The sequence below is a fragment of the Sinocyclocheilus grahami genome, unplaced genomic scaffold, assembly GCF_001515645.1.
Source record: "Sinocyclocheilus grahami isolate Dianchi unplaced genomic scaffold, SAMN03320097.WGS_v1.1 scaffold191.1, whole genome shotgun sequence".
NCBI lineage: Eukaryota > Metazoa > Chordata > Actinopteri > Cypriniformes > Cyprinidae > Sinocyclocheilus > Sinocyclocheilus grahami.
In genome coordinates this window covers 1974612-1987366 of record NW_015505370.1, presented here as the reverse complement: position 1 = coordinate 1987366, position 12755 = coordinate 1974612, and the positions used below count along the sequence as shown (strand labels likewise).

At 37.8% G+C, this 12755-nt stretch overlaps 1 protein-coding gene across 11 annotated transcripts in view; it reads left to right on the top strand.

The window, feature by feature from the left end:
- The window catches only part of LOC107594819 (NHS-like protein 1), a 56399-nt gene that overhangs the window by 31423 nt on the left and 12221 nt on the right, over positions 1–12755 (top strand). For 8 of the 11 annotated variants that reach the window (XM_016285018.1, XM_016285020.1, XM_016285017.1 and 5 more), the window contains exons 2-4: positions 7178–7330; positions 11539–11666; positions 12155–12229. In XM_016285018.1, the coding sequence (XP_016140504.1) occupies positions 7178–7330; positions 11539–11666; positions 12155–12229 (356 nt within the window). Of the gene's footprint in view, positions 1–4999; positions 5335–7177; positions 7331–11538; positions 11667–12154; positions 12230–12755 lie in introns of those variants that run through there. The other 3 variants (XM_016285022.1, XM_016285024.1, XM_016285019.1) reach the window with 3 other exon arrangements.

Here is a 12755-nt window from a genome sequence, read left to right as displayed (position 1 = left end):
TTAATATCTTAAATCATTTTGCTTCTCAAGTAAAAAGGTATCTTGATTTAAGAATGTTTTAATATAGTAATAGTACACATCTCAATAAACCGCATGCTTGAGGTGCAGTAATGTTCGCTTGCCTGTCAGTTGCTTATAACCAGTGGGAATTATGGTATATTTTTTTCTTTCCTATTATGATCATCTGTGTGCCGTAACGTGACACTAGATGACATCATGCAGGCATAGCTGATTCATAAAACCTTTTTCAGGAAATATCTGGATTACGATACATTCTGTAAGCAGCATTTTTACATTATGATCAGTACATATTGACTGCTCCTCTGATTTATACTTGTAAATCTATCCAATTGTCTTGCATGTTTGTTTTTTACCAGTGATATGTGGGCAGAGGCTGTTAACCTGGTGACTGCAGACACTGGACTGAGTGGGTCCATTGTGTGAACCGCAGCATGCAGGACGAATGATAAAGGCTGTTGTGCAGGTGTTGGCTGGCCTCATGTGACTCGCTCACTTGCTGAAGTACCCTCTCTTTCCTCTACTGTTGCTAGGGGACTCTTTTTTTGGATTCTCTCTAATCATCCATGTTTTTGCTGTCAGTGCGATGGCTGCTTTGATTAAAGGTGATAGAACAGCCTAACCTTTTCAACTACTATTATGTCTCGAATACATGAATATGAGAGTGATTGCAGTGAATATTTATTTGCATTTGTTAAGACTGTTCAATCAGAGGAAATGGAATAAACATTAAGATGGAAGATTCTGATTCGAGATTTAATAGTTAATAATAATGAAACCTTTCTGACTTAAAAATACTAAGGATTTTGCTCTGCTGATCTTCAGTGCAAAGAATGCAAAAGTATCATGCAGCAAATGTATTTTAAATAGGGATGCACCAATATATAAAATATTGTCCAAATGATAACAGATAATTATTTATTCTTTGAAGCAGCTAACCAATTGGCCGACAATCTAACTTTCTAATAAATGAAGGGATAAAGAAAAAAAAAATTTTTTTCTTTAGTCATGTCTTATCTTTCATTTGGACACCAATTGGCAGCCAGAACTGCACTGATTTTGACCTTCAAAAAAAGAGGAAAAAAAGTGCAAGATGCCCATGCATTTTTGAGCTAGTTTTTTGTACCTTATACATTATACATACAGAGCAAACCCTGTCTACGAACCCATTCCTCATTAAAGTTCAAATGCTTTCTTCCTTTTCCTTCCTGTCTTTTGTGGTATACTACGTTTTTATGTCTGTCTGGCATTTTCACACAGCGACACACAATAGCTGAGACGTCTTTGCGGGAGTCCACACACTGCCAGAGTTTTGTTCACAATCCCCATTCTGTCTCATTATAGTCCTATTCATTTCTATTGTATCAGCACGAGTGCAGCATTACAATCCCAGCTGGACTATGGTTTGTATATCGGCGCGAGTCATTAAGAGATGTTTCTTCGAATGCAATTTGCCATATGTTCTTTGGGTATACAGTGAGTGAAAAACAATATTGCGTTATGTGAGGTATATTCATTTAGCTGTTGTTCATCTCTTCGGGCTAGTGTTTAATAGGCATTTCTGTTGGCCCTCCAGCTGCTTTGCATGGATAAGTTTGTCTTCTCCAGTTAATGGTTTGCCTGGGACATGGGGAGGAGGAGTGCTAGAGTTTCTGTGTGTTTATATATGTGTGTTTCAGGACTGGTAGTGCTGGAAACCACTAAACACAATAGGATCAGTCAGGCAGAAAGTTTTTAGCATTTTAGGGGGCAGAACCCCAATCTCATTATGAGTGTGCCCTTTAGCTGAGCCAGGGTGAGCCAACGGAATACACAACATCAACCAAGGAAAAAGACAAGCAAAGCAGCTCTAGAAGCAGTAGCTACAACTAGTGTAAGGAACCAAGATGTCTGTTTTTGTAAATATTGGAGCCAAATGATGTTTGTTTCAGTTAACAGTTCTTTCATGCACATTCTTTTGCCAATGCAGACAAAACACTTTATTAAAATATTATGACAATGCTTCCGATACTACTGGTACTGGTGGTACCGCAAAACTGCTACTTTTTCTACAGCGCATTACATTAAGAATTGTTTTTGTTTTGTTATGGGTTTTTGTTATTTTGTACTGTTTAATATGTAGTTGCCTCTAAAAGACAGTGAAGGGTCATTAAAAAATTGGCATGAAAATGAAAGTTGATGTTAATTCATCTGTGCATTAAAACATTTTTTTAATCAGAGGAAATGGAATAAACATTAAGATGGAAGATTCTGATTCGAGATTTAATAGTTAATAATAATGAAACCTTTCTGACTTAAAAATACTAAGGATTTTGCTCTGCTGATCTTCAGTGCAAAGAATGCAAAAGTATCATGCAGCAAATGTATTTTAAATAGGGATGCACCAATATATAAAATATTGTCCAAATGATAACAGATAATTATTTATTCTTTGAAGCAGCTAACCAATTGGCCGACAATCTAACTTTCTAATAAATGAAGGGATAAAGAAAAAAAAAATTTTTTTCTTTAGTCATGTCTTATCTTTCATTTGGACACCAATTGGCAGCCAGAACTGCACTGATTTTGACCTTCAAAAAAAGAGGAAAAAAAGTGCAAGATGCCCATGCATTTTTGAGCTAGTTTTTTGTACCTTATACATTATACATACAGAGCAAACCCTGTCTACGAACCCATTCCTCATTAAAGTTCAAATGCTTTCTTCCTTTTCCTTCCTGTCTTTTGTGGTATACTACGTTTTTATGTCTGTCTGGCATTTTCACACAGCGACACACAATAGCTGAGACGTCTTTGCGGGAGTCCACACACTGCCAGAGTTTTGTTCACAATCCCCATTCTGTCTCATTATAGTCCTATTCATTTCTATTGTATCAGCACGAGTGCAGCATTACAATCCCAGCTGGACTATGGTTTGTATATCGGCGCGAGTCATTAAGAGATGTTTCTTCGAATGCAATTTGCCATATGTTCTTTGGGTATACAGTGAGTGAAAAACAATATTGCGTTATGTGAGGTATATTCATTTAGCTGTTGTTCATCTCTTCGGGCTAGTGTTTAATAGGCATTTCTGTTGGCCCTCCAGCTGCTTTGCATGGATAAGTTTGTCTTCTCCAGTTAATGGTTTGCCTGGGACATGGGGAGGAGGAGTGCTAGAGTTTCTGTGTGTTTATATATGTGTGTTTCAGGACTGGTAGTGCTGGAAACCACTAAACACAATAGGATCAGTCAGGCAGAAAGTTTTTAGCATTTTAGGGGGCAGAACCCCAATCTCATTATGAGTGTGCCCTTTAGCTGAGCCAGGGTGAGCCAACGGAATACACAACATCAACCAAGGAAAAAGACAAGCAAAGCAGCTCTAGAAGCAGTAGCTACAACTAGTGTAAGGAGCCAAGATGTCTGTTTTTGTAAATATTGGAGCCAAATGATGTTTGTTTCAGTTAACAGTTCTTTCATGCACATTCTTTTGCCAATGCAGACAAAACACTTTATTAAAATATTATGACAATGCTTCCGATACTACTATCTGGTGGTACCGCAAAACTGCTACTTTTTCTACAGCGCATTACATTAAGAATTGTTTTTGTTTTGTTATGGGTTTTTGTTATTTTGTACTGTTTAATATGTAGTTGCCTCTAAAAGACAGTGAAGGGTCATTAAAAAATTGGCATGAAAATGAAAGTTGATGTTAATTCATCTGTGCATTAAAAAAAATTTTTTATCAGAATGTCATAACTCAATCTTCTGGTGAAACAACAGACTTCTCCATGGTGACGTATGCCGGACTTCTCCAATCATTTAGAATGCTTAAATCCCACTCCTTTCTTATAATCTGTTTCACTCAGATGTTTCATCGTGACTTTAAACACACCATTAGCAAGAACTAGAATTTTTTGAGAGGAACCAGAACCTAAACCAGATTCATTAAATATGTTCCAATGTTACAGATGAAAAGTACACAAAGCTGCAATTTAGAAATATATTTTGCACAATATTTACTCAAATTCACCCCCAATCAAAATGGTCTATTGGGAAAGTAAAATTAGAATAAGAACCAGTAAATTAGAATTTGACATAAGGGGGATCTACCAAATCTGTTTTTAGTGGACAAGGGGCAAATAACATTTTTACCACTGCTGTAAAATTGCTCTAACAAACTATTACAGCATACTTCAGATTGTTGTAGCCAATTCTTATTCATAAAGTGCATAAAAACAGGGAGCGACATTTGCTGTGCTACTGAGTGGTCGTCACGCTCTATATGATGGTAGCCACGTTGGATCAGTGTCAATGCATCATGGCCATCTGTGTGTTATCTGAGTGTGCTATGATGAACAGAGGGCTCTAATTTACAGCACTACTGATTGGCATGCCTGGCTTGGTAAATATCAGGTTTAAATGTCCTTTTCTGAAAGGTCTGAAAACTACTCAATATGTCTTCTCTGGTCCAAAGGCTCATGACAATGTCAAAGACATACAGTGATATTGCAAACCCACAGCTGTGAGTCGTGTGCACTGAATCTAAATTCAGTTCAACCTCACATGTGAAAATGCTGAGTGGCCATTCACAGTTCATTAGAAAGGAAAAATGGAGAGCGAGAAAGAAACTTACACTTGCTTCGACACTAATGAAATACTGCAGCAGTGAGCCCTTAAATAGGAGCTTGGTGGGTGACCACCACCTTAATCTCTGCTGAATGCTCTAGGATGCTTTTCAAACTCGTCCTGGGCCCCCCAGCTCAAAAGAAAATAGACAGAGCGAAAAGGAGGAGTGGCAGGGGCTGCAGCGGTGTAGAGAAACACAATAGGCTGATTGTCAGTGATCCATAGTGTATGGCACGGATCCAAGTTGGTTATACCTCCACAGCAGTAAAGGCAAGGTGAGAGAGACTTAAACCTATGCAATGCGACAGAGAGACATGCTCTATAGCTAGAGACATGAGGGGAGGAGAGACGCACAATTGATGAAGGTGGATGCAGAGAGAGAGAGAGAGAGAGAGAAGAGAGTACAACTCAAACAGCAACTGAATATCCTCTGGGGTGGGCTAATGTGTGTGAGAGAGAGTGATAGAGAAAGAGAGAGAGATAGAAGAGGAGGGGGAGTGTTGCATGCTGTGCCAGTCAGCGTAAAATAAGTAAAGAGAGAGTGTCGTATGGGTAGTGGTGGGTTTTTCCCCCGTTCTCTTCCTCACACTCATTCGCTCCGATGGTAGACTAATACATCCTTACGCGCACATCTCTCAGGGGATCGATCACCCATCACAATGGTGTTCATCGCGACCACTCTTAAATCTGTCATTAAGTACTTCAAAAAGAAGGGTAAGCTCCTCTCATCATGTACTCTGCCCGTTCTGGTTTATCTTATTGCTTGTGCAGCTCAAGGTCAAGTACTCAAGTAGTTTGGGGTGTGGGGTTATTCATCACTGCTGCTGTGGGTTGCATGCATCTGATTCAGAGCACTGTGCTACATTTGTTTGTGAGTTTCCTTTTATAGCAGGGCACTGGTCTCCTTATAGTGACCTTGTTCTGCAACTTTAAGTGAATTTTATTGGTGATGTAATGCTGTGATGCCCTATTTCGGTCATTTTTCAATATATCCTACTTTAAGTGTTCACCAAATTATGCAGATTATATGTATGTGTGTGTATGTGTAGATTATTATATACAGTATAAAAACTAATTGTTGTATATGTACATCTAATTTTAGATTACATCTGTACTGCACTTGTTTACACATTTTAATTAGCCATAGGATATTTTACAACAGAGCCATTGATGTTTTGGACAAGTGAATTCTACCTTCATGTGTTTTGAACTCATGACCTAGTACTCTCTTATGACCTCTTGCACTTGAGGAAACTCTTATAGTGAATAATCTATAATCACTGACATACGTTTTGTATGGAAAAAATGCATTGATAAGACTGACCTGGTTAATCTTACCCAGAGAGCCTTGGCATAATCGATTGTTTAATGTGGGTTGTCAAGGCACCAGCCAGAGACAAGTATGTCTCCAGTGTCTTTAGACGCAGTGGTGCAGAAGTGTTAGATTGGCCCGGCCCCTCGTGCAGTTTTTCATGTGTTCTCTCTGAGGGAGCCTAAGAGACCATACATGACTGCAGCTCCAAAATCTCATGTGCCCAGCGGCAGCAGCCACAGGCGGAGTCTGAATTATATCTCCTCATGCTGACATCTGGATTGAGCTGATTAGAATTTAAACTAATCTTAAATTTCTGGCTAATACCAATAAGCCAGTAATTATTTTGTTGTTATGTCCAATATTATAATTGCACTAATATAATATAATTGTATATTATAATATAATTGTACTGTTTTATGTATAGTATATAAGTAAATAAAGACACAATACACAAAAAATAAACAAAATAATTAAATGCTAATTAAGGGAACTTAGGCAAAATTATAAATGAAAATATGAAGGCTGAATTTTCATTTTGAGATTTACTAATGTATTAGTATTTATTGAAGGTTAACTTTGAGTGTTAAATGATGTCAAAGGTAATTTATATGTACAACTAAATAACAAATATCACTATTATCAGCAATGTACCTGTACTGTACCACCCCTAAATAGTCCTAAAAGACAATGTTACTCAGGTTTTTTCATTGAAAAGACATATGGTGTGTCCTTAATGGGCGTCTTAACTATCTGAACCAACATTTCCATGGTTAACTACTGTAGCTTCACCACAAAGAACTTCCTGCCCATAGTCTACCAGTTTAACCGACACTAATGAGCATAAACCAACCTGGACCATCAATGGAAGCTCATTCTGGACAATGAGCCAGCAGTTGGGTTACTACCCAGAAGGTTGGGTTAAACATTTAACCCAACCGCTGGGTCAAAACAGCCCAATTGCTGGGTTTGTCCCTATTTTACCCAGCACTGGGTTGAATTTAACCCAGCATTTTTTAGAGTGTGGTCTTTCAGCAGGGTAGAGCAACACAAAAGTTTAGCGCACTTTAATTTAATGTCTCCCATTTGTTATTTACAAGAAAGACACTGTAAATCTTTTTATATATATACACCATTTTCATCAGTCTACCTGTAAACCTAAGCAGCTACAATGCACTTTTACACAAACCACTGACCTTCTTCCTTTAAACGTGTTGAATTTGAATGTGTCCTTGTTTCTTATAGCGGTGTCCAGTCTAGATGAGGAGAGCAAGTGGTCGGTGCACTACACAGCCCCCTGGCACCAACAGGAGAATGTCTTCCTGCCAGGATCCAGACCAGCCTGTGTCGAGGACCTTCACCGTCAGGCCAAAGTCAACCTGAAAACAGTCCTCAGAGGTCAGAGACAAAAACGACACTACTTTTTAAAATGCAAAAGACAATTATAATCTCAACAGTACAAGCAGTGATTCATTAGAAGATAAGATTAATCATAAATGCTTCATATAATCAGCAAATACAAAATGCCCTGCAGAAGGATATGTGATTTCTTCATTTTACCCTGTAATGAAGCAGATCATTTTGACAGTATACTGCCTGTGATGCAAATGTTATAACCCTGCTTCAACTCCACAAAATAGCTATTTAGGCATTGTTTTAGGTCTGTGTTTTGTAATCCCGGTCCTGCAGACCCATAGCACTGCACATCTTGTCGTATACTGCCTGTGATGCAAATGTTATAACCCTGCTTCAACTCCAAAAAATAGCTATTTAGGCATTGTTTTAGGTCTGTGTTTTGTAATCCCGGTCCTGCAGACCCATAGCACTGCACATCTTGTATGTCTCTCTTATGCCGCTCATATACTACACGACTGTCAGATCAAGGCTGTTTTGGTTATCATAAAGTTGCTGTGTATTGCACATTACACGATGGATCAGTGACTGGGGCTCATACATTCCGCAATATTTCACTAGGAAGAATCCTCAACAACTCTGTCTCATTTACAAAACGTATACATGAGATACACACATAAACGCATTGCCCTGTCTCTTACTCTCTAGTAGCTGTAGGTTGTCGCCAATGTAATTTCCAGCCAAAACACATTTCACAATGCAACACTCTGAATTGCAGACAGGTCCAGATATTTAGCCTGCTAAATATTTCTCAGGCATAGGCAACGCATTGGTGCTTCACTCAGATTGCATCTTTGATAATTCACACTATGTGATTGTCACTCACATGAAGGAGCCCAGATTTGCCTCAGATTTTGGGCTTTCATCTGTGATCTCCAAAAAAGCATGTCGGCAAGTGAAAATCGGCCTAAAATCATGTAGTGTAGGCTATACCTGGCATTAGCTGAGTTTTAATGAGCTGATGATCTGAATCAAATGTGTTAATAATAAAGACATAAAAATGTGCACTGTTGTGGACTGAAAACCACTGCTTTAGACTACTACTGTAATGAAACATTTCTAAAATCTTTTGAAAGCCAACTTATTGCCAGTTAATGTTAATTCAATAAAGTTTTTGACAATAGTAACAATACATTTGAAAAAGAAGCATTAGTAGGGATACATTAGTAGGGAGGGTCGGCAGGAAATGGTCATTTTCCACTTTCAAATGCAATCTGACTGCAAAACTGCAAAAAGTTCTTGCACAGCAGCACAGAACACAAATTGTCTCTAATATACTGTAAACAAATGCATGTCCTCCACAAAATTAGACACACAATTTTGGAGAGATGTTTGAAATAGTGGTTAAAAATATGAACCAATTACCAAATGATTCCATGAAGTACCACCATACACATGAACACTTAATGTCTATGTCAATTTGTTCCACTTGGAAATATTTGACATAATGGAAGTAAAATGGATCGTGAATGATGTTTCCTGTCGACTTTACACTCTCTGTTTCTGAATCTTCCTGGTTTTGTGTCTTTGCCTGTTTTCTGGTTCATGTTATCTTGTATCAATACACTCCCCACAGGGATTTTTAAATACCTTCCCAAACCAGCTTCAGTAGAGCCTAATGGCATATGTCCTCGTCATTTGACCTTCTGCTGCACTTGGGTATATTATCTTATACCAGTGAACAACATCACTTCCCTTTGTATCTGGAAACCAGATACATTTTACTTTGATGACTCCTCTTAAATTCTCTCATTTGACCTTGCTATTTCCTAAATAACTAGTCCTCCAAGGTGCTCTGGAATGCTAATATACCAGTGTGTGTTTGTGAGATGTCTTGGCTCCAGCCGGGGCAGCAGGTGGCACACCAAATGTCTGTTTTCCCCTTTTTCCCAATGAGCTTTGGCAGGGTCATGGCTGTTATCTGTCTATTTGTTATAATCGTGAATTATATAAATATTTTAATCTAATTTGCATTCATTGACCACCCACATTACAGCTTTTGAATGTTTTTCCTCTCACTCTATGAATCACAATGCGGCAATTAAGAGTCGACTGCAGGCACTGCAGCTGTACAACAATCAATTTTTATTGACAATATAGGTTTGGATAACTGATTGGTAACCTTGCAACAATCAGTTACTATCATCCATTGATACCTTCACCCTCATGTCATTCCAAATCTTTAAAACATTATTCCTTCCAATGAAGATCAACACAAAATGAGATGTTTTGCTAGATGTTCACTCAACAGAGGAAAGTCATTCCACTTTATGACTTAAAGGTGAATAAATGATTGCAGAACTTAAATTTTTGCCTGATCTATTCCTTTAACCCCTTCTTAGATGGTAGACGAAGCTGCTTTTAAAAACATAAAGTACTTGTTATGGACAGTAAACTGTTTTTGTCCATGCTGCCTGCAGTAAGATGAGAAGTGAGAGGTAAAGTGAAAGGTTTGAAGTTAAGTCCTCTTAAAGACTAAACCCCTCACACATGCTCTCGGTCTCACCCTTTGTCTATCCTTCATTCTTTGAGCTACTAACATATTAACCTGTATTAGCCTCTACTCAAAATGCACAGCTAATTATAATTATTGACTCCAGTAGAGTTTTTACCAATTAGCATGCTGTGAAGTAATATTATAAGCCTCCTTAAACACACCAACACTTTTATATTCCACATTAATTTGCTTCTGATTATATGCAGTGTGAGAAACACAAAGCTTATTTCTGGGTTCAGTGATGATTCGCTGTGCTTTCAAATTCATGTAATCTAAATGAGCCTCTTGCCTCTGTCCAGCATATGTGTAAGACATATATATTAATATATACATTAAGAATGCAGGCCAAGCTGTTCCTACTAGCATATATATGTTGTTTGCAGGCTTGCTGACATTGCAGGTTTGTTTGACTGAACTGCCTATTCACCTGGTCAGTGCCATATGCAGTACACATTTAAGATTATTACCATCCTCTATGCATTATTAATATCTTCTACTCTCATTCTTATGTTGAACAGAGAGTTTTACATTGGATTCATATTTATTTACAGCATGTAGTGACTGAAATGGGATTTGTTTGCCATGAAAAAAATAATCAGTTTATATCCTGCAGTAATCCGTTTTTCTCATTAGGCCTTCTTAAGTGAAAATACAGAAAGCGGATGTAGGACTGAAGCATTGCTTTGCTTACATTTTATAGACTACAAGACAGTAAACAGCTGAGATGTTGTGCATTTTGTGCAAACTGCAAGCTACGCTGGATAAGGTGCTACATCTTATTATGAGCTACTGCAGAAAGATCAGGTGATTACATTGAGCTCTGCAAAATGACAGACGAGAAAGAGCGAGAAATGGAGCGAGAGAATAGCTAATAGTGTTTCTCAGAAGGCACTCATAATGAAGGTGCCAGAGGAGGTGATCAGCTGAAAGAAATGGAAATGTCAGTGGCATTAGGTTGAAGTGGAGACCCCCACTCTGCAGGCCATCCATAACCCAACAGTCAGTTCTGACATTTTCAGGTTGAACTACAGTAAAAACAGACACTACTCTTTTATTTGGCTGGATGTCTTAGTGACAGAAATCTATCTATGTATCATTATATCTATCGTTCTATCTATCATTCTTTCGTTCCTAGAGCATAAGCCCACTACTGTCTTTCATTGTGTAATTGCCCTCTCTGCACTGAGGGCAAAAGGACACTGTGGCTCTGCAGCTGTTCAGTAATTTGCTGAGTGTGATACAAGAGTCATTAGCCTTTATGTGAAATATCTTCTCTGCAGTGTGCTTATCATGATGCATTCTATGCTGGCTAAAAAATACTTTAATCATTCTCATTTGTTCTCAAAAACAGTTATGTGTTTCATTTATTTAAATTCTGTTGATGAGTAGTCCTTCCACTTATAGAACATGTGCACTGCAGCTGGGTTTTTTTCTAGATTTTTTTACTTTGCTTTTTATTGCTTAATTTAGTTCTCCACGGGGTGATTTTTGCCTGAAGAAAATAAATATTTGATTTTATAGTCTGTTTGATTAATAAAATATTTATTTGAACTGCCTGTGCAGTGTGCACAACAACGTAGCATGAATTGATGTTTAAATTCTTGCTATAGGCCTGTGATCTGTGTTTAGTAGTCTTTGCATACTCATTAACACTACAAATTGTTATTTGATTGGATGGTTATGCTTACCTTTCCAGAGTGCGACAAGCTCAGGAAAGATGGATTCCCCAGTTCTCAGTACTACTCCCAAAGCCCTGCATTCTCTGCAACCAGCCTTTGTGAAAATTTACACCTGGATGAGGAGAAGACGGAGAAGAAAAAGAAGGTAAACCTAACCTAACACAAATTTAAACACAGTACTTCTCTTTACATTCACATGCATGCTGTTGCTAGAGAAAAAAAAATACTTCAATTTTGTTTGGCTATGCAATATGTCATGCCATTTATAATCAATTTCACCATATTATCACCAAAATCCTGTCAGTGGAAATGGCTTTTAATTATGTAGTCCAAGAATTTATGAATTGTTATATTGTATTATAATGAAGTCTATTAAATGCTCATATTATTCATGAAACAGACAAAGGCCTTTTTTCCCTAAATACTTGAAATTAACTCATGATTTGGGTCACTTGTTTTGCATTGCCCACTAGTGGCTGTATGCATGCTAGCAGTGAAGTATAGCACTATAATAAATGAGTAGAACTAGAAAATATTTGTTCCACATTCTGTAATCCTAAATAAAGGTAATGTCTCACTTTGCTTGATGTTGATTTGTTCTTTTATTTTCATATTTTCTTTCCTCTCACCAAGTGGTTTAAAGTCCTAGACTGCCTATCACAGTCTTGCCTCTCTCTCTGCTGTCATTTGAGACCTTGGAAAAGAAAGGTACAGCTTTTGCTGCAGTTGCTAGTCAGTGGTAGCGCTGTGCTTTGTGAAGGGTGGTTTCAGATCCTAACAAGTCCTCATAGCATCTTCATACAAAACCTACTAGTGCTAGTCACCCGCCGTGAGTGTGTTTTCACCTCAAAGACTTAGTCGAGTATGGTAGATTACACAAATTAGACATTAATACATAATTAGATTGTGTATTTCCCTCAAGCAATCTTGCAAATTTATAAGAACTGGTTATGCAAAGCAGAACAATAGAATCCAATTAGTCTTTTTGCCAAAAAAATAAATAAATAACATAAAAGATTATCGAGACACATTATGGTTGAATACACTGACTGTAACACTGATCTCAAATTAGCATGAATAATTTAGTAGCTCTCCTCCACTCAGGGCTCCCCTGGGCTTATTGCTCAGAGAAATATTTCAGTCACCCGACATTACTGGAGGGAACTGCACTCCAAGAATCTCTTTTACTTTGCTCATTTTGAAAAGCACTTAAGTGATTTATCAGTAGAAATGA